Source organism: Aotus nancymaae, unplaced genomic scaffold (genome assembly GCF_030222135.1).
Source record: "Aotus nancymaae isolate 86718 unplaced genomic scaffold, 86718_ANA_hifiasm-v0.15.2.pri h1tg000007l, whole genome shotgun sequence".
Lineage (NCBI taxonomy): Eukaryota > Metazoa > Chordata > Mammalia > Primates > Aotidae > Aotus > Aotus nancymaae.
In genome coordinates, this window is record NW_026988418.1 from 9,432,914 (window position 1) to 9,453,707 (window position 20,794).

General features: G+C 38.7%; 1 protein-coding gene across 6 annotated transcripts in view; it reads left to right on the forward strand.

Moving 5' to 3' along the window:
* MAST2 (microtubule associated serine/threonine kinase 2) overlaps nucleotides 1-20,794 on the forward strand; it is a 232,577-nt gene that overhangs the window by 102,930 nt on the left and 108,853 nt on the right. For 5 of the 6 annotated variants that reach the window (XM_012434554.3, XM_012434548.2, XM_012434549.2 and 2 more), the window contains one exon: nucleotides 2,638-2,669. In XM_012434554.3, coding sequence (XP_012289977.2) covers nucleotides 2,638-2,669 — 32 coding nt within the window. Of the gene's footprint in view, nucleotides 1-2,637; nucleotides 2,670-18,806; nucleotides 18,829-20,794 lie in introns of those variants that run through there. The other variant, XM_064372302.1, reaches the window with a different exon arrangement.

Consider the following 20,794-nt stretch of genomic DNA (forward strand, 5'->3'; position numbering starts at 1 on the left):
GGCCAGGGAAGAGACCATGGTTACTTAAATTGCAATCTCAAAACCCAACAGGTTTAAAAAGAAAAAACAACACAAAAAAAACTCCTTTAAGCAGTCTAACCTGAACTCTTCTTGTGGCAGAATTGAACTGAGACTCTGGAGATTTTATCACATTTATTGTGACTATTATACATTTTGCTGCAGAATTTTAATATACTTAATGTATTTTGTTGCTGTCCCCATCCTTGTTGGGAATAATTTTATATACTATTACTTTATTTATTTAATTTTTTTTGAGACGGAGTCTCGCTCTGTTGCCCAGTGTGAAGTGCAGTGGTGTGATCTTGGCTGACTGCACCTCTGCCTCCTGGGTTCAAGTGATTCTTCTGCCTCAGCCTCCCAAGTAGCTGGAGTTACAGGTGTGTGCCACCATACCTGGTTAATTTTTGTGTTTTTGGTAGAGACAGAGTTTTACCATGTTGGCCAGGCTGGTCTCAAACTACTGACCTCAGGTGATCTGCCTGCTTTGGCCTCCAAAAGTGCTGGGATTATAGGCATGAGCACTACACCTGGCCTGAAATATTACTTTAATAAAACCCTCCAGGCATTTCAATTTCTGAAACATGACCAGAGTTTTTGTTTAAGGAATTGGAACCGGGTGGGGTGGCTCACGTCTGTAATCCCAGCACTTTGGGTGGCTGAGGGGGGTGGATAGCTTCAGCCTAGGAGTCTGAGTTGACCAGCCTGGCCAACATGGTGAAAGCTCATCTCTACAAACAATACAAAAACTAGCCAGGCATGGTGATGTGTGCCTGTAGTCCCAGCTACTTGGGAGGTAGAGGTAGAAGGATCAATTGAGCCCAAGAGGCTTAGGTTGCAGTGATCCGAGTTCGCACCACTGCACTCCAGGCTGGATGATAGAGCAAGACCCTGTCTCAGAAAAAAAAAGGGAGAAAAAGATTGAGTTCAGAAGCATGTCTGTGGAGATAGTGAAAAATGGTTGGATTCTGGATGGATTTTAAATTTAGAGCCATTAAGTATTCCTGATGGATGGGAATATGGGCTATACAAAAAGGAGTCTAGCTGTCCAGAGCTTTGGTCTCAACAGCATGAGTAGCGATCATCTTGAGATGAAGAAAGGCTGTGAGTAGATAAGTTTTGGTGGAAAGGACAGTTTAGTTCAGTTTTGGACATGCCGGTTTTGAGATGTTGAACAGACAGTCGGTTATGAGTGTTTGGAATTTAATAGACAGGTTTGGGAAGAACAGCACAAAGTATTGGAGGTGGACTGGGTGCCCTGGCTAATGCCTATAATCCTAGCACTTTAGGAGGCTGAGGCTGGAGGATTGCTTGAGCCCAGGAATTTGAGACCAGCCTTTGCAACATAGTGAGATGCTGTCTCTATAAATTTTTTTTTTAAGTGTTGGAGGGGGAGAGTGAATTGGTACAGTCATTTTGGAGAGCAATTTGGAATATCCAATACTTTATGACTCAGTAGTTCAACATCCAAGAAGCTTTTTCTACATGCGCACTACTAGGAAACAACTACAAGAATATTTACAGGAATATTGTTTTAATGGAGAAAAAAAAGATGGAAAGAAAATTAAATTTCCATTTACTAGAGAATAGATAAATATTGATATATTCATAGACTGGATCACTATCTAAAGATTAATGAACTGAAGTGAAATATATCCACTTGGGTGAATCTCCCAGTTTTCATAATGTTGGCTGATGTCAGCAGAGGAATACATATAATATAATACCATGTATACACAATTTTAAAACATTTGCTCTTGTTACCCAGGCTGGAGTGCAATTGTGCGATCTTGGCTCACCACAACCTCCGCCTCCTGGGTTCAAGCAATTCTCCTGCCTCAGCCTCCTGAGTAGCTGGGACTAGGGGTGTGTGCCACCATGCCCAGCTAATTTTTGTATTTTTAGTAGAGATGGGGTTTCACCATGTTGAACATGATGGTCTCGATCTCTTGACCTCATTATCCACCTGCCTCGGCCTCCCAAAGTGCTGGGATTACAGGCGTGAGCCACCACGCCTGGCAACAATACTAATTTTTTATGAATCAAGAAACACATATGGAAAATATAAAAAACAAATTAAGAATGTTAATTTAGGACTAGTGGGTGGTGGGACTTGATACACTTGGAAAACAAGTCACAGGGGCCCCAACTGTTATTGTAAAGGTTATTTTTTATGCCAGTGGTGTGCGGAGTCATCTCTTTGTTATATTATTTCCTATACTACTTTATTTGTCTAAAATATTTTCTAATTATCACCCACTGCCCCTAATCCCATTTCATTCCTTCTGTATGCTTGTCACTATGTCCTTTACAATTTAGCAGCAGTTAACGGCTGGCCTAGAGTGCCTGTAATCTACACTGGGGAGATGGTTCCATCTAGTGGGAAAAATGTTGCACATATTCCATGGGACATTTGTTTTAGGAAGGAAGAATAGAGTTAATAGTTTCCTGAGTCCTATTTATTTCACAAAAATTTAAGAGACAAAGAAAGTTTTTATTTAGAAATAAAAGGCCTTTTCCATTATTAAGATAATGCTGTGGATTTCCTAAGAAATTTAGGTAGAACAACAGGACTCAGATGGGTTCTTATTTCTAACTTGCATATGTTTTATTTTTCAGAAGGAGTTGAGCCTTCCAAGAAGAGGCAGCTTGTAAGTAGATATTTATTGCCATTATGACCATGATCTCCTGCTTAGGAACCCCTCTTGGGAACATTTCCCACTATCACGTGGAGGAGTCCCGCTTAGGAATATTTCTTTCTGTGTGCTCCTGTCTGAGCTAGGGAAGCCAGCAGGCCAGCTGATTTCTCCCAGTAGGTCAGATATTCCCCTGTCCCCATTCCTCCCAACCTCCAAACCCGTTCCCTGTCTAACATAGCATTTTGGGAAAGTTACAACTTAAATATTCATCACAGTCTTATACTTGTGCTTTGGGATTTATTGAGTTTTAGTAGACTCAAGCTAAGAAGGCAAGAATATTAAAATGGAAACCCTTTGGATTTACATCTATCCCATAACATGGTATGAGGAGGAGACCAGCTTTTCTGATAAGTTGAGGCAAGGGCAGCTAAGTTTGGAGACTACGTTGAATAGAATAGGTCCCCAACCTGTTTGGTTTTTTTCTGGCTTCATGGTTAGGGGAGATTAATAAACAGTCTTTGTCCCTGGATTTTAATTTCTTATATTTTCTTGAACTGCGTTTCCTCTAGGAATTCTATTGGGGCAGTATTAGAAATTTGGCTAATCAGAATTACCTGGAATGCTTGTTAAAGTGTGGAGCCTGAACTTAATGCATTAAAATCTCTGTGTTGGGGCCCAAGAACCTGCACTACAACATACTCATATTTACCATGATTTACTAGTAAAGTTACATCTGGAGAACAGTAAGGAAATAGAGCGATGATAAAACAATGGCTTTTAAATTTTTCCTTAACAAAAAAAGACGTAATTAAGGAGGAGGTCACAACAGTATTCATATTTATTTATTAAGTATACTTTACATACACATTATATGCAGTTTTTAAATGTATGAAACTCTAACTGCCTTAAAAATGTTTAATTAATAAGCATCAGAAATAGGTTTTCCCTCCTCTTTTTGATAAAGTAACTCACATTTAAACAATTGATCACTCAGTAAATACACATTAATACCTACTCTGGGCTGGGCACGGTGACTCACACCTGTAATCCCAGCACTTTGGGAGGCTGAGGCAGATGGATCACCTGAGGTCAGGAGTTTGAGACTAGCTGAGACTAGCCTGACCAATATATTGAAACCCCATCTGTACTAAAAATAAGAAAAGTCAGCTGGGTGTTGTGGTGTGTGCCTGTAATCCCAGCTACTTGGGAGGCTGAGATAGGAGAATTGCTTGAATCCAGGAGGTGGAGGTTGCGGTGAGCCAAGATGGTGCCACTGCACTCCAGCCTAGGCAACAGAGCGAGACTCCATCAAAAAAACAAAAAACAAAAATTCCACTCTGTGCTGGGCAGAGTGATCTAAATTCTGAGCCTATAAGTTCAGTTAGATAAATTCTTCTCTTTGGAAGAGCTTAAGTAAGTCAGAAGTTCTTCAGTTCTTTAATATTAACAATATCCTTTCTTATCTCTAATATTGGAGGAGTAGAAAAAAGTTTTGTTTTGGAAGAAAACAAGGAAACATGGGTACTAATATAGGCTTTGCCGCTAAAAAATTATGTGTGGCTTTAAAACAGGAACTCCTGCTTCTGGACCTGAATTGCCATACTTGTGAAATGAAGGGATTGGCTACCTGATCTCTATGCTTAGTCATCTCCCCAAACAATTGAAGTTCCATGGTACCTCTTGTACATGGAGCTGGGCAAGTCTTTGCAGGGAGTATGCAATTGGAGGCAAAGTATTGCTTAGCATTTGTAGTAAAGAAAACAGAAAGGTAAGAACCACAAAACAGATATTTGAATACGTTTAATTACTACAAAATTTGTTGTGTGGAGAAACTGATGTTAATAAAATGAGTGACTTACTATTTGCCCCATTGTTTCTTGTCCTCATAGCCTGATCTTGAAATTTTTAAAGTTTCTATACTTGTCCTTTAAGTCTTGGTCAGAAGGAGGGGGCATTATATTTGCCCTGTTTGCCTCTTTTTAAGTATACTTTTATAATGGCTCCACAATTGCACTCCAGCCTGGGTAACATACTTCATAATGGCTCTCCCAAGAGCAAATCCTATGGTGTGCTCGTTCCAGGTTATGAAGGCCCATATCCTTTGACATATCTTTCATGTGCATAGAGAAATTTAGAGTTTGCCTCTAGTTTGGTGTTCTTGTCCTTTGAGAGTATTTTTGTTAATTAGTTTTTGAGGCTCTCAATTGCTATGCTTTTCCACATAATATGTTAGTTGCATTAAAACAGACAGGAACTCATCAAATATGGGTGTCTAGACTTTTGTGATAACTTGGCATTATACAAAATACAAATTCTTCCACCCAACAAGTAATTCCTCCAAAGTCTCCAAATCGGTAAGTGGAAGTATAACATAAAAATTCAAGCTTGGGTTTGTAAGTCAGGCAGATGTGGGTTTCAGTCTTGGCACTATCACTTACTAGCTATTTTTTGGTAAAATAAGTTACTATATTTTTGTCTTTTTGCCTCCATTCACTTTATCATTTGCTCAAATTTGTCCATCCATGCATCCATCATACTATATTATTTTAGTTCCAATTATATGTAGGCACTATGCTAGATACTGGAGATAACAAACAGTAGTAAATAAAGCAGACAAAGTCCCTGCATTCATGGAGTCTCCATTCTACTTAAGAGAGACAAAAACATATATTGTATGTCATGTGGTACTGAGTGCTCTGAAGAAAAATAAAGCCAGATACAAGATAGGAGGATGTGTGTTTCTGTAGGGGTAGGGGTTGAAATTTAAATTTTAAATTGTATTGTCCAGGCTGGGTTTGGTGGCTCACACTTGTCGTTCCAGCATTTTGAGAGACCAAGGCGGGAGGATTGCTTGAGTCAGGAGTTTGAGACCAGCCTGGGCAACATAGTGAGACCCTCTCTCTACAAAAAAAATTAAACAACAAAAAAAATTTGGATTGTCCAGGAATTAATTTTCTCATTAAGGCAACATTTGAGCAGAGAATAGGAGTGAATGGAATGAGTGATGTTGAGATAGAGATAGATCCATAAATATATATGTATATATTTATATATGTATATGTATCTATAAGTGTATATACACACACACGTTTATAGTAACATTGGTCAGATTAGGGAAGAGAGCTGTTGAATTCCAATATGCAATATGCAAACATCATCCATGCCTGCCACAATAAGGGCTTTGTTGGGGCAAGATGATTATGAAAGTTCTTTTGGCCTGGCTCATAACATTTATTTCAGACGTAGCTTCCTGAAACTAAATCATTTTCATTTTTAGAAAGCTATTTCATATTTAAACCCATCTGGGTATTTTTTTAATGCATTAAAAAATCAAGTTTGAATATCAGACCTAAGGGAGTTGATAACCTTGTTCAAAGTATACATATCTGTGGAAAGAAGATTTTGAAGTTTGAAGTTACTTGTATCTGTTTACCCAAGCTAGAGGAGTTTTATATTTTGCTTTTTTATAATTGAAGCAGCTCTGAATGGCTTTTCTTGCCCAGCTCTATGGAGGGAGCCTCTTTTTGGCGATTCCTTTCAAATAGGATTGTTTCTTTTGCTGTCGTTGTTGTTATTTTGTTTTTTTTTTTTGTGATAGGATCTCATTCTGTAGCCCAGGCTGAAGTGCAGTGGTGTGATCTCGACTCACTGCAGCCTCGCTCTCCTTGGCCTCAGGAGATCTTCCCACCTCAGCCTCATGAGCGGCTGGGACCACAGGTGCCTGCCACCATGCCTGGCTAATTTTTGTATTTCTTGTAGAGATGGAGTTTCACCATGTTGCTCAGGCTGGTTGGAATTCCTGAGCTCAAGCTATCTGCCTGCCTTTGCTTCCCAAAGTGCTTAGATTACAGGCATCAACCACTGTGCCTGGCGATTGTTTGTTTTGTTTGTGAATTTCAGCACAAGTATCTAGACCGTACATTTGGGAGCTTAATGTAAATAATGCTTATGTCTCCAGTTACCCTGAAAGTAAAGCTTTTCTAATACTCATTACAATTAAGATAATTTTCCTCATATTTCATGAAATGTCTTGCTTTATTTCTTAGAGGCTGTGAGTAGTCAATTGAGATAGGAGTGGAGAGGTAGCTGTTGGTTGCATTCATGGGGTATATGTATATGTGTGTGTGTTGATATTATTGACATTGCTGGCTTGTAGTCTTTAGAGCCGTTGGGGATAGTTAACCTTTTGTCAGCTTACTCATGTGGGCAGTGGACTTGGATACCAGATACTGGATGAAAGTAAATGTCTGGTGTCTGCAGTGATAGGCACTGCACAGTGGGCAGAGAGGAGTTCTAGGCCTCAGGGATGCGATGTGTCAAGCTTTGCCCCTATGAAACTGACAGTGTCGTGTACTTTCCCATTCTGATGCAACTTGATGCCTGGATCAGTACTTCTGGAGAATGTGCTAAAAAGAGATACCACCTGCTGCATACACATAGTAAACCCTTTGTTGAGGTATCAGTGGTAACTGATATAGGGCTTTAGTTTTTTTGTGGGGCTTTGAAAATCAGGAAATTTTGCAACCATTTAGGACTCTAAAGGCCATAGTAATAGCTTTGTGTTAACATTTAAGACATGTTTTTAAAAAATTGGTCTTATATAGACCAATAAAAATAATTTCTCTTTCTTTCTTTCTTTCTTTTTCTTTGAGATGGAGTCTTGCTGTTGCCAGGCTGGAGTGCAGTGGTGCGATCTTGGCTCTCTGCAGCCTCTGCCTCCCAGGTTCAAGAGTTTCCCCTGCCTCAGCCTCCTGAGTAGCTGGGACTACAGGTGTGTGCCACCACACCCAGCAAATTTTTTGTATTTTTAGTAGAGACAGGGTTTCACCATGTTGGCCAGGACAGTCTGGATCTCCTGACCTCAGGTGATCTGCCTGCCTTTGCCTCCCAAAGTGCTGGGATTACAGGCATGAGCCACTGTGCCCAGCCTTCTTTCTTTATACTACCACTAGTATGTCCAGATAGTCCCAGCCATTGTAATCTCCTGCCTCTGCTACTGCCATAACCTCCTAATTGGTCTTTTTTTATCTGGCATTGCTCATCCTCAGTCTACCTATCTATCATACAATAGTCAGGAAAAGCTTTTAAAATGTGGATTTAATTATTAGATGTTAATTTAAAATTCTTTGGTGATTTTTTTTTTCTTTGAAACAGAGTCTCACTCTGTCACTCAGGTTGGAGTACGATGGTGCGATCACAGCTCCCTGCAGCCCCAACCTTCCTGGGGTCAGGTGGTACTCACACCTCAGTTTCCCAAGTAGCTGGGACCACAGGTGCACGCCACCACACCTAGCTAAATTTTGTACTTCTTGTAGAGATGGTGTTTTACCATATTGCCCTGTCTGGTCTTGAACTCCTGGGCTAAAGCTATCTGCCTGCCTCGGCCTTCCAAGGTGCTGGGATTACAGATGTGAGCCACTACACCTGGCCTTTGATGAATTTTTTCTTACTGTTAGGATCACACCTGACTATACAATGTGGTTGCTATATTTGTCTTCATGTTTTACACAATATGTTCTCTGTGCCTGGAAAGTTCTTTTTCCATCTATACCAGTCTAGTTTCTACTGATCTTTCAAGTCCCAGCTTATATTTCACTTCCTTATGAAAGGCTTTCCTGACCTCACCCAGACATTGCTGATTGTTGACTAAGTTGGGTTTCCCAGAACATACTTTCATTAAACCCTCTACTTTTCCTTCATAGCTCTTACATCAGTTGTAAATAAAGAACTGTTTATCTGCCTTCTCCCATTGTGTAATATATTAGTATTAGCTCAGAATGCTATAATACCACGTTTAAATAAAAAAAATTTATTTTCCCCCAATTATGCAAACTAGGAGTCCAAGAAGGTGACAGCATGCTAGGTTTCTGGTAAACCTCTCTTCCTGGCTTGCAGAGAGTGGCCTTCTTGCTGTGTTCTCACATGGCCTTTATGTGGTACACCAGCCTGAGGATAGGGGGATGGATTTATCTCTTCTTTTCTTCTTCTTTCTTCTTCCTTCCTTCCTTCTTCCTTCTTCCTCCTTCTTCCTTCTTTCTTCCTTCATCTTCAAGGTCACCAGTCCTATAGGATTAGAGCCCCACCCCTATGACCTCATTTAACCTTAATTACTTCCTGAAGAACCTATATGGAAATATAGTCAGATTGGGGGTAAAAGCTTTAACATGAATTTTGGGGAGATGCAGTTTAATCAATAGCAGATGGTAAGCTCCTTGAGGTCAGGACCATGTACATTACAGTATGCTGACTCCAGGGCCTACTATAGAGTTTAAAACAAATTGGCAATCATTGGAGCTTGTTCCAAACATTGGTATGGTCTGGCACAAGCATATATAGAGAGGTATACATGTTTAATCGTTTAGAATAGAGCTACCAAATTGTAAAAGAAAATAAATGTCTTATCCTCCTACCTCTAGAAATATAGTTGCATAATAGCATTTTGAAATATGTGTAAAGCTATTGATTTTTTAAAAATAGGCACATGTTGGCTGGGTGCGGTGGCTCACGCCTGTAATCCCAGCACTTTGGGAGGCCGAGGCGGGTGGATCACGAGGTCAAGAGATCGAGACCATCCTGGTCAACATAGTGAAACCCCGTCTCTACTAAAAATACAAAAAATTAGCTGGGCATGGTGGCGCGTGCCTGTAATCCCAGCTACTCAGGAGGCTGAGGCAGGAGAATTGCCTGAACCCAGGAGGCGGAGGTTGCGGTGAGCCGAGATCGCGCCATTGCACTCCAGCCTGGGTAACAAGAGCGAAACTCCGTCTCAAAAAAAAAAAAAAGGCACATGTTAAATATTTAACTCATTATTAGTAAGGAAATCTAGCAGATATATCCCAGTTCAAAGAAGTGAAAGAAGCATACAGTGATGTGTGTTGTGTGTATGTGTAGTGTTGAAATAAATTTATTAATTATTACAAAATTGAATTTTTCTTTGGAGAGAAGGGGAGTCAGTTGTACCTCCACTGTACAGAACTCACCAGCATGTCTATAGATAAACATTATTTTGTGGACCAGATGTATTGGCTCACACCTATAATCTCAGCACTTTGGGAGGCTGAGGCAGGAGGATCACTTGAGCCCAAAAGTTTGAGACCAGCCTGGGCAATGTAGTGAAACCATGTTTCTGCAAAAAAATTTTTTTTTAATTAGCCAGATATGGTGGTGACTGCCTGTAGTTTCAGTTACTTAGGGGGCTGAAATGGGAAGATTGCATGAGCTTGGGAGGTTGAGCCTGCAGTGAACCATGATTGCAACACTGTACTCCATCTTGGGTGACAGAGAGAGACCCTATTTCTGTATATATATATAAAATTTCACATAGCATCAGTTACCTACAACTTACAGAGTTGTAAAGTAGCTCAAAGACCGTAAAAGACTAGAATCAAACTGGAAGAGTATTCTCTTAACAATGCATAGGTTTTTATTGGGAATATCCAGTAACCTTTTTTTTCTTTTTAACTTTTCCATTTTTTTTTTTTTTAAATAATCTCCTACCTTTTCATCTAAAATAATCTGAAACATTTTTGGTCACAAAACAAGGGTGGTCTCATTAGGCTTGGCCTGATTATTTGCATAGTGTAGCCAGAATATTAATTTACCATAAGGCCTTCTTAAGTTTGCTTTGCTGAAAATTTTTATAAAGAATCTCAGATTGGACTTTTAAAGGCCTCTATTATTTGTATTTTGAGGCTAGGAAGGCAAGCCTAAGAAACTCTCGATCATATTTCACCTGTAATTCTTATAACTTTGGGTGAATTCCTAAGGGTCCTGGACCTTCCAGGAAGTGACTTCCTGGAAGACAGACTGTCTGTAGATCACAGACAACCATATGTAAGTCTGGACCCTGTAAAGCTAGATAACAGGCCAGTTTCTTCAGGAAGATTTTGTTAAGTATTGGCTCCATAAAGTCAACCATAATTCCTTAAAAGTGATTTGTTATACCTGATCAAATGAGCATGATTTTCAAATGTCACCTTTCAGGCAAGCCCTTTGTTGCACAATCATTTTTTACAATTATATTCTGGTCAAATGGAGAACAGAATCTTGTTAGCCCTATTCAAATAACTATATTACCTTGAACTGTAAGGAGACTCGGTAAGACTTTCTTAGTTCTGGGTTAGGGGAGGGTCAGTGAGAATCAGATGTGATTTAGGAATGTTTCATTTTACAGGAGCAAAGTCTGTTTAATTGTTAAAGGTTATAGATAGCCTAACAAGGAATACAACTGGCTCCCTTGCATATTAGAAAATGGACATTAAAATAATATTTCAAACAAATTATTATAATCATTTCTTATAGTTCATTCAATTCTGTGTACATAATTCTCATTTCACTGGATCTTAGGTTAGTAGTCAGCTTCTTAACTAAAAAAAGTTATGGAAATTCTGACTCAGTTCATTGGTATGGTCTGAAAGTTGTCCAGTTGTCCAAGCAGTGCCATTGGAAGCCTCTCTATTCTTTAATGTGTCAGTAGTTTTAAAATACTTGCTGCAGGCCTTTTCCATGGATCACTGGGACAGCTCTTCTTTGTTGAAGACACAAACTTTGGCTTCTAGTTGATTGCAGAATCTTCAGACAAGCCTTAGCACAAAACAGAATTGGTCTGTATTTGACAGAGACTCATATCATAAGAAAAATGCTGGTGGCTCATGCTTGTAATCCCAGCACTTTGGAAGGTCGAGGTGGGAGGATCACTTGAGCTCAGGAGTTTGAGACCAGCCTGGCCAACATGGTGAAACCCGTCTCGACAAAAATATACAAAAGTTAGTTAGGCATGGTAGCGCACACTTGTGGTCCCAGCTACTCGGGAGGCTAAGGTGGAAGGATCCCTTGAGCCTGGGAGGTGGAGGCTGCAGTGAACTGAGATCATGCCACTGCTCTCTAGTCTGGGTGACAGAGTGATACCCTGTCTCAAATTAAAAAATTAAATTACACTGAAAATTTTATTTTAGTATTTTCTACACATAGGATCTGATTTGGGAAGACAAATCTTCAAAGAATTACTAGTGGAAACACTTAAGATAGGATTGTTGTGCTTGAGAAATAATATCTGGTTACTTATTTAACCTAAGTGACAGTAAAACATTTATAAACAAACATAGAAAGTAACACAATTTTAAATAACTGTAGTTTTTTGTATGAAGAGTCTTATGCTTGCTTGATTAATTAAGGACATAAGTCAGCATAAAGCACAGAAAATTTTTCTAGCAAGACACAAAAAATTGCTGTCTAGGCATATTACACAGCATAAAAGAATACATTTTAATATTGTAGGTAATGGCAGTAAACAGTAAACCAGGGACATGGACTCACCAAAATTGAATAAATTATTTGCTAAGATTTTAACTAGTTTGTAGCTTTTCAGACTCAAGTATTATAAACCATGACAGTCAAAATTCACAGTCCAAGTTTTGTCCTTCATTAGTTTTCATATCCTGGAACAAACTTATGCTTTACTTGAGGACAAGTTTTAGGGGTCCTCAAGGTCAGAATTAATTTTATAATGAGTACTAAGATGTTGTTAAGATGCAGTGCATTTTTAATGTTATCACCAAATGAATCAGTATTTTGTAATGTCTCAGTTTCCATTTTCAATACTGTAAGTATTGATAGTTATATTCTATAGAAACAAACACTTTGGGGTCCTTTGTTTTGTTTTGTTTGATGAATTTTGGCAAATGTGTGTACCCATGTAACTACAACCATAATTAATAGATAGAACATTTTTTTACCCCTAAATATTCCTTCTGTAGTTTGGCAGTCAATCCCATCTTTCAGGTCTTGGCCCCAGGCAACCACTATTGTTTGGAATTACTGATTAGTTTTGCCTGTGGTAGAATTTCATATAAATGAAAATAACAAACCACCTGCTCTTTTGCATCTGGCTTCCTTTATGTTTCAATATTTCCTGTGTGACTGTACCACGATTTGATAGATATTTGGATTGTTTCTAGTTTTTGAATATTATGAATAAAGCTGCTATGATCATTCATGTATAAGTTTTTTTAATGGGCGTATGTTTTCATTTCTCTTGGGTGTATACCTGGGATTGTTCAGTCCATAAAATCAATACCCCACTCTCTGCTGCCATAGATGGGAATAACTTATCCCTAAATAAACAAAACAAAACCCTGTTATGTAAAGGAACATTGAAATTAGAAATGTAGAGATTCTGTAAACTTCTGTGTTCATCTGGGAGCCAACTTCAGATTGACACTTCAGATTTACCTGTGGGGACCAAGCGCTGACGTACTTGGATGGTCCACATGAGTGTGACTCACAGGTTAATTCTTTGGGCATTTGGTGGAAGACTTCCAAAACTGTGTAACAGACAGTTTTTCAAAAAATAAAAAATAAAAACAAAAAATCATGGCTTTCCTCCAGATATAAAATGAAAGCATTCAAAGATGAAAGAAAAACAGCACGTCATCAGTGAAGAAAACAGGCAAATATTACAACCAATTTCAATATCAATTTTTATACAGTTGCAAAATCTAAAAAATGATAGTTGAATTAATACTGCACATGTCTAGGGGTTCATCTATTTAAATGAGCAATAAAGTAAAGGCAAATTCATAAATTATTAAAATATCCATACTTTGGCTTTATTTTTTTTAGTAAAATTGTTTATAATCAGTAATTTCTTATAAATTGTATTCTTTTAATAACAATGCCAAATGAAATAGACTTTCTTGAATGTCTATATTTCTTAGATTTTTTTTTTTTTTTTTTTTTTTTTTTTTTTTTTTTTTTTGAGACCGAGTCTCGCTCTGTCGCCCAGGCTGGAGAGTGATGGTGCTATCTTGACTCGCTGCAACCTCTGCCTCCCTGGTTCAAGTAATGCTTGTGCCTCAGCCTCCTGAGTAGCTGAGACTGCAGGCATGGGTGCCACCACACCTGGCTAATTTTTGTGTTTTTAGTAGAGACAAAGTTTCACCATGTTAGCTAGGCTGGTCTGGAGCTCCAGACCTCAAGTGATCCGCCTGCCTTGGTCTCCCAAAGTGCTGGGAATACAGGTGTGAGCCACTGCACTCAGCCTCTTAGATTTCTGTTTTAATGTTTACCGGTTTATAGGGTACTGCAAAGGACAGAGATGAAGAGATGCATAGGGTGAGTTACTGGAGAAAGGGCATGGAGCGTCTATGCCCTCCCCGGGCATGCCACTCTCCAGTAACTTCCACGTGTTCAACTATCCTGAATCCAGGAGAGGAAATGTTATATTGGGGTGTAGGAGGGGAAGACAGGCTTCCACTAGAGAGTGTGGAAGGGGACTCCAGAGGTAAAATCCAGGATAGACAAAAACAGTGTTTGTGGAAGGGAATCCAAACATGGAGTTCAAAGGAGTATGGAAGAAGGGGACTTTTAACCTGGGAGGAACCCCCACCTTCTCTAAGTCCCTAGGCCAATGAAAGGAGTTCCTTAGAACTTCTGCTGGAGTGATTGACTTTTTGTTTCTTCCCATGCCCGTGAAATTTAAACATAAACCGTTAAATCTCCCCGATGGACAGAGATGGGAGAGGGGGCACGGCGCTGGGAAGTTCTTGCGCTTAAAACTACGCCCCCTTGTGGACCCGGAAAGTGAACACATTCCCTCATAACCATTAATTGTTAGTCCAGTACATCATATTGTATGTATGTCTCCCAGGATGAGGCCATTCAGGTTTGCAGGTTTCCTACAATCTTATTAAGTTCCAAAATCGAAATTGGCCTTAGTAAACAGACAATTTCATACTTTCATGCATCTGTAATAATTGAGCTTGAGACAGCGTCACCTCTTTTTCTTAGACTCTTTTGGGTTGTTAACATTGAATTTTCCTCAGTTAGTAACCCTAACTCATTTATTCACTTGTTTACTCTCAGCTACAATTTTTCCTTCTCTCCGTTTGTACCCAAACCTTTTCACATTTGAAAGAGACATTAGAATCTCTCTTGATCTATATAACCAACCTCCAAAGAGGATGGTTTCCATTTACCTTGGAATTACTGTCCATGAACCAGGCAGCTCCTGGTCAGTGTTTTTTGTGTTTTTTTTTTCCCCATTAAATTCTATTTAGAGGATATTTGCTTTGCTGAAGCAATAGAAATAGAATTGGTCAAAAATATTTTCTTTTCTTTCCTTTTTTTTTTTTTTTTTTAAGATTCAGGGGTACATGTGCAGGTTTGTTACATGGATATATTGTATAATGCTGGGGTTTTGGCTTCTAGTGAACCCATCAGCCAAATAGTGAACATAATACCCAATAGGTAGTTTTTCTATGCTTGCCACACCTCCTTTCCCCTTTTGGAGTCCCCAGTGTCTATCGTTTCCATCTTTATCTCCACATGTACCCATTTTTAGCTCTCACTTATAAGTGAGAACACATGATATTTGATTCTCTGTTTCTGAGTTATTTCATATAGAATAATGACCTCCAGCTACATCCATATTGCTGCAAAGGACAGGGTTTCATTCTTTTTATGTTTCATAATATTTCATGGTATATATGTACCACAGTTTCTTTATCCAATCCACTGTTGATAGGCTAGGTTGATTTCATGAGTTTGCTATTATGAATAGTCCTGCAATAAATGTACCAGTGCAGGTGTCTTTTTTGGTAAAGTAATTTCCTTATGATGTCATAAAGCCCAAGGGAAAAAAAGTTTAACAACTAAAAAAATTTTTTTTAAAGATTTATTTTCTTGGCCGGGTGCAGTGGCTTATGCCTGTAATCCTAGCACTTTGGGACACTGAGGTGGGTGGATCATGAGGTCAGGAGTTCAAGAACAGCTTGGTCAAGATGGTGAAACCCCGTCTCTACTAAAAATACAAAAATTAGCTAGGTGTGGTAGCATGCGCTTGCAGTCCCAGATACTTGGGAGGCTGAGGCAGGAGAATTGCTTGAACCCAGGAGGCAACAGAATGAGACTCTGTCTCAAAAAAAAAAAAGATTTCTTTTCCCATGGGTAGATACCCAGTAGTGGGATTGCTAGATCAAACTGTAGTCTATTTTTAGTTCAGTGAGAAATCCCTATACTATTTTCTGTAGGGATTGAACTAATTTACATTCCCACCAACAGTATATAAGCATTTCCTTTTCTCTGCATCCAACATCTGTCATTTTCTATTCTGACTGGTATAAGATGGTATCTCATTATGGTTTAATTTGCATTTCTCTAATGATTAGTAATGTTGGATTTTTTTTCATAAGTTTGTTGATTGCTTGTCTTCTTTTGTGTCTGTTGCCTACTTTTTAATAGATTTGTTTTTTTCTTATAATTTAAGTTTCTTATAGATTCTGGATATTAGTCCTTTGTTGGATGTATAGTTGGCAGATATTTTCTCCCATTTTATGGGTTGTCTTTTTACTCTGTTGATTGTTTCTTTTGCTGTACAGAAGCTCTTTAGTTTAATTAAGTCTCATTTGTCTGTTTTTGTTTTGGTTGTATTTGTTTGAGGTCTTAGTCATAAATTATTTGCCTAGGCCAATGTCCAGAAGAGTTTTTCCTAGGTTTTGTTTTAGGGTTTTATAGTTTCAGGTCTTATATTTAAATCTTTAATCCATCATGAGTAAATTTTTGTATCTGGTGACAGATAGGGGTCCAGTTTAATTCTTCTGCATATGGTTAGCCAATTTTCCCAGCACCATTCATTGAATGGAGTGTTCTTTCCCCACTGATTATTTTGGTCAACTTTGTTGAAGATCAGTTTGCTGTAGATGTACGGATTGACTTGTGGGTTCTCTATTTTATTTCATTGAGCTATGTGTCTGTTTTTGTAACAGTACCCTGCTGTTTTGGTGACTGTATTCTTGTAGTATAATTAGAGTGAGGTAATGTGATGCTTCCAGCTTCGTTATTTTTGTTTAGGATTGCTTTCACTATGTGGGCTCTTTTTTGGTTCCATATGGATTTTGGAATAGTTTTTTCTGATTCTTTGAAAAGCGACATTGGTAATTTGATAAAAATTGCATTGGGCAGTATAGTCATTTTCATAATATTGATTCTTCCTATCCATGATCATGGGATATTTTTCCATTTTTTTGTGTTGTCTGTGATTTCTTTCATCAGTGTTCTTTAGCTCTCCTTGTAGAGGTTTTTCATCTTGGTTGAATGTATTCCTAGATATTTTATTTTGGTTGTGGCAGCTGTAAATGGGATTGATGTCTTGATTTGATTCTGAGCTTGAATGTAGGTGTATAGAAATGCAGCTGATATTGAGCATTAATTTTATATCCTGAAACTTTACTAAAATTGTCTATTGGGTCTAGGAATCATTTGGAGATATGTTTATGGTTTTCTAGGTATAGGATTATTTTGTTGGTAAACAGATATAATTTGACTAACTCTGCTCCTATTTGGATGCTTTTTATTTTTTTCTCTTGCCTAATTGCTCTGGTTAACACTTCCAGTACTATGTGGAATAGGAGTAGTGAGAGTGGACATCCTCGTCTTGTTCCACTTCTTAGGGGGAATGTTTTCAGTTTTTAACCATTAGGTATGATGCTGTTGGCCTGTGAGTTTATCATATATAGTTGTTATTATTTTGAGGTATCTTCCTTCAGTGCCTAATTTGTTGAAGGTTTTTAATCATGAAGTGTTGTTGAATTTTATCAAATGTTTTTTCTGTGTCTGTTGACATAATCATATGTGTAAGGTTTGTTCTTGGGTTCTTGCTGAGTTTAAAAGGAAGAAACTGAGGCCAACACAATAAGATCCAATATAAAGGAATTTATTCAGGCTCCCGGGCGAGGTTCTGCGGTCCGACAGGAGGGGCCGGAGAAGTCGCGCGGACTCCTCTCAGACATGGGGTTTTATAGGGAGTGAAGGAGCTCGATTGGTTGTGGGAGAGCAGGACTACTATTGGGTAAGGTTACAAGCCTTTGTTTGCATACAGGACTTGGCTGCTATTGGTTAGAATTACTCGACTGCTATTGGCTAGAAAGACTTGGCTGCTATTGGCTAGAAAGACTCGGCTGCTATTGGCTAAAATCACAAGACCCTGCTTGCATACTGGGTTCTTTAAGGGAAGGCCAGGCTGTGCGAGAAGGGGAGAAGGGAACATGCCCGTGTTTGTCCGAGCTTTTGGGAAAAAAGCGGGGGTGGTGTGCGTCCGAGCTCCCGGCGAGGCGATCAGCCTTACAATGTGGTTTTTGGTTTTTATTCTATTTATGTGGTAAATCACATTTATTGATTTGTGCATGCTTAACCATCCTTGTATCCCAGGTGTAAAACCACTTGATGATGATCCGTTTATCTTCTTGATGTGTTGCTGGATTCAGTTTGTTAGTATTTTGTTGAGGATTTTTACATTCATGTTCATCAGGGATATTGGCCTGTTTTTTTGTTTTTTGTTTTTTGTTTTTGTTTTTGTTGTTGTTGTTCTGTACTTGTCAGATTTTGGTATCAGGATGATATTGGTTTAGTGGAACGAGTTAGGGAAGAATCCCTCATACTCGATTTTTTGTTTAATGGTTTCAGATTGGTACCAGTTCTTCTTTGTACATCTGATAGAACTTGGCTGTGAATCCTCTGTGAGGCAGAGATTGCAGTGAGCTGAGGTTGCACCACTGCACTCCAGCCTGGCCAACAGAGCAAGACTCTGTCTCCAAAAAGAAAAAGAAAAAAAAAAAAAAAGACGAAAATATATAGCACTAAATGCCTAACATCAAAAAGAAAGATCTCAAATTAACAACTTAACATCATAGCTATAGGAAGCAGAGAACCAAAAACAAGCCAAACCCAAATTTAGCAGAAGAAAAGAAGTAAGAAAGATCAGGGCAGAACTAAATGATATTGAGGCCAAAAATATGACATAAAGGAGCAACAAAACAAAAAGTGGGTTATTTCAAAGGATGAACAAAATTGTTAAACTGCTGGATAGATTAACCAAGAAAAGAGAAGATTTAAATAAGCACAATCAGAAATGACAAAAGTGACATTACAACTGATATCACAGAAATACAAAAGATCCTCAGAGACTGCTATAACAACTCTATGAGCATAAATCAGAGAAACCTAGAAGAAATGAATAAATTCCTTGAAACATACAAACTCCTAAGAATGAACCAGGAGGAAATGGAAATCCTGAACAGACCAATAATGAGCTATAAAACTGAATCAGTAATTTAAAAATCTACGAACCAAAAAAAAGCCCAGGACCAGAAGGATCAAGTGCTCCTCAGCCTCTTGAGTAAGTAGGATTACAGAAACGCACCACTACGCCTGGCTAATTTTCATATTTTTAGTAGAGGCAGGGTTTCACCATGTTGCCCAGGCTGGTCTCAAACTCCTGAGCTCAAGCCATTCTCCCACCTTGGCCTCCCAAAGTGCTGGGATTACAGGCATGAGCCACCGTGCCTGGCCTAAACTTTAGTCTTAACAGTGCTTTTGTTGTATTCTGGAGATTTTGGTATGTGGTGTCTCTATTTTTATTTATTTAAACATTTTTTTTGATTTCTGCCTTAATATCATTCTTTAAAGTCATTCAGGAGCAAATTGCTTAGTTTCCATGTACTTGTGTGGTTTTTTAGAGTTTCTCTTGGTATTGATTTGTAATTTTATTCCATGAGGTCTGAGAAGATGGTTGATATGATTTTGATTTTTAAAAAATTTATTGAGACTAGCTTTATAACCAAGCATGTAGTCAATTTTAGAGAATGTTCTGTGTGCAGATGAGAATGAGTTTAGAATTGGATTCTTCCTGAATTGAGTCTTCATGTGAGAAAATAGCCCAGGTGATACCTTGCTTGCAGCTTTATGAGACCCTGAGCAAGGACCTAGCTAAGCTGTGCTTGAATTCCTGAATCAGAAACTGTGAGATAATAAATGTGTATTGTTTTAAGTGGCCAAGTTTTTGCTAATTTGTTATGCAATATGAAACTAATACATCATGAAAGCCCATTTTCCCCATTTTCTTGCTTACTTACTTGCTTATTTATTTGTTTAGAGACAGGGTCTCAGTTGGGGCTCAATTGCTGTGTGCTACTGTTAGGAATAGTGCACTAAATTATGAGTACCTTTAGAACCTTGAATTAGAACAGGAATAAATCAAATAAATGGATGCTTGACTCTGTTAGGAGATAATACTTTCTTAGGCATGATATCTAGACATTGATGTTATTTGACAGGAAGGATGTAACAGTTAATTTGTCTTGTCTTTTATTTATAACACCTTGTGCTGCTCAAATATTCCATATTCTCAGGCAGAGTTCTCTAAAGTTTGTAGTTTCACAACCCATAAATGGCATTCTGACATAGTTGCCTCTTGGAGTTTTGCTCAGTTGCCAGGCTGGAGTACATGGTGCAATCTCGGCTCACTGCAATCTCCGCCTGCCAGGTTCAAGTGATTCTCCTGCTTCAACCTCCCAAGTAGCTGAGATTACAGGTGTGCGCCACCCCACCCAGCTAATTTTTATATTTTTAGTAGAGACAGGGTTTCACCATGTTGGCCAGGGTGGTCTCAATTTCCTGACCTCGTGATCCATCTGCCTTGGCCTCCCAAAGTGCTGGGATTACAGGCATGAGCCACCGCACCCAGCCAGTTGCCTCTTTTTTTAAGGACATAGGAAGAAATATGTGGACAGACGTTTTCCTGTGGTCTGAACAGTACAAGTCACAAGAATGGATTTTTAGGGTTCTACTTTGCCAGTGTGGAATCTTATGATAGAGGAAACCCCATTTCTTTAATGAATTTGTTTTTTGTGTTTGTGTTATTTTTCAGGATCTCTAAAGTGAGAAGCCCATAGCAGAGGCCTTTCTTCCCTGGCTCTACAGTCAATAAATAGATGTATGAATGAATAAGAGAAGGCAGATGTTTCTTTTGCCATACTGCAAATTATTGAGCCCTGTCACCAGTCCCAGGGAAATGTTAGGCCTTCCTAGTCCTGGCAAAGCTACAGGAATATTGGCACCAATGGATTCTAATGCAGCTAACAAGAGTACTCTGTGTGGGAATGTGTTACCTGGAGGTAAAAGTAATATCATCTTTGGTCAGATAAAGGATGTAAAATATGGCTTTCATTCTCTAAAAATCAAACAAATATTTTCTCACTTTAGCATTGTTTAAGGAACTCCATGCTTTCTCTCCTCCACCCAAGGAATACTGCTTTGCAATAGTACTGCTCTGTAATATATGCAGAGCAGGCTAGAGAGAAATT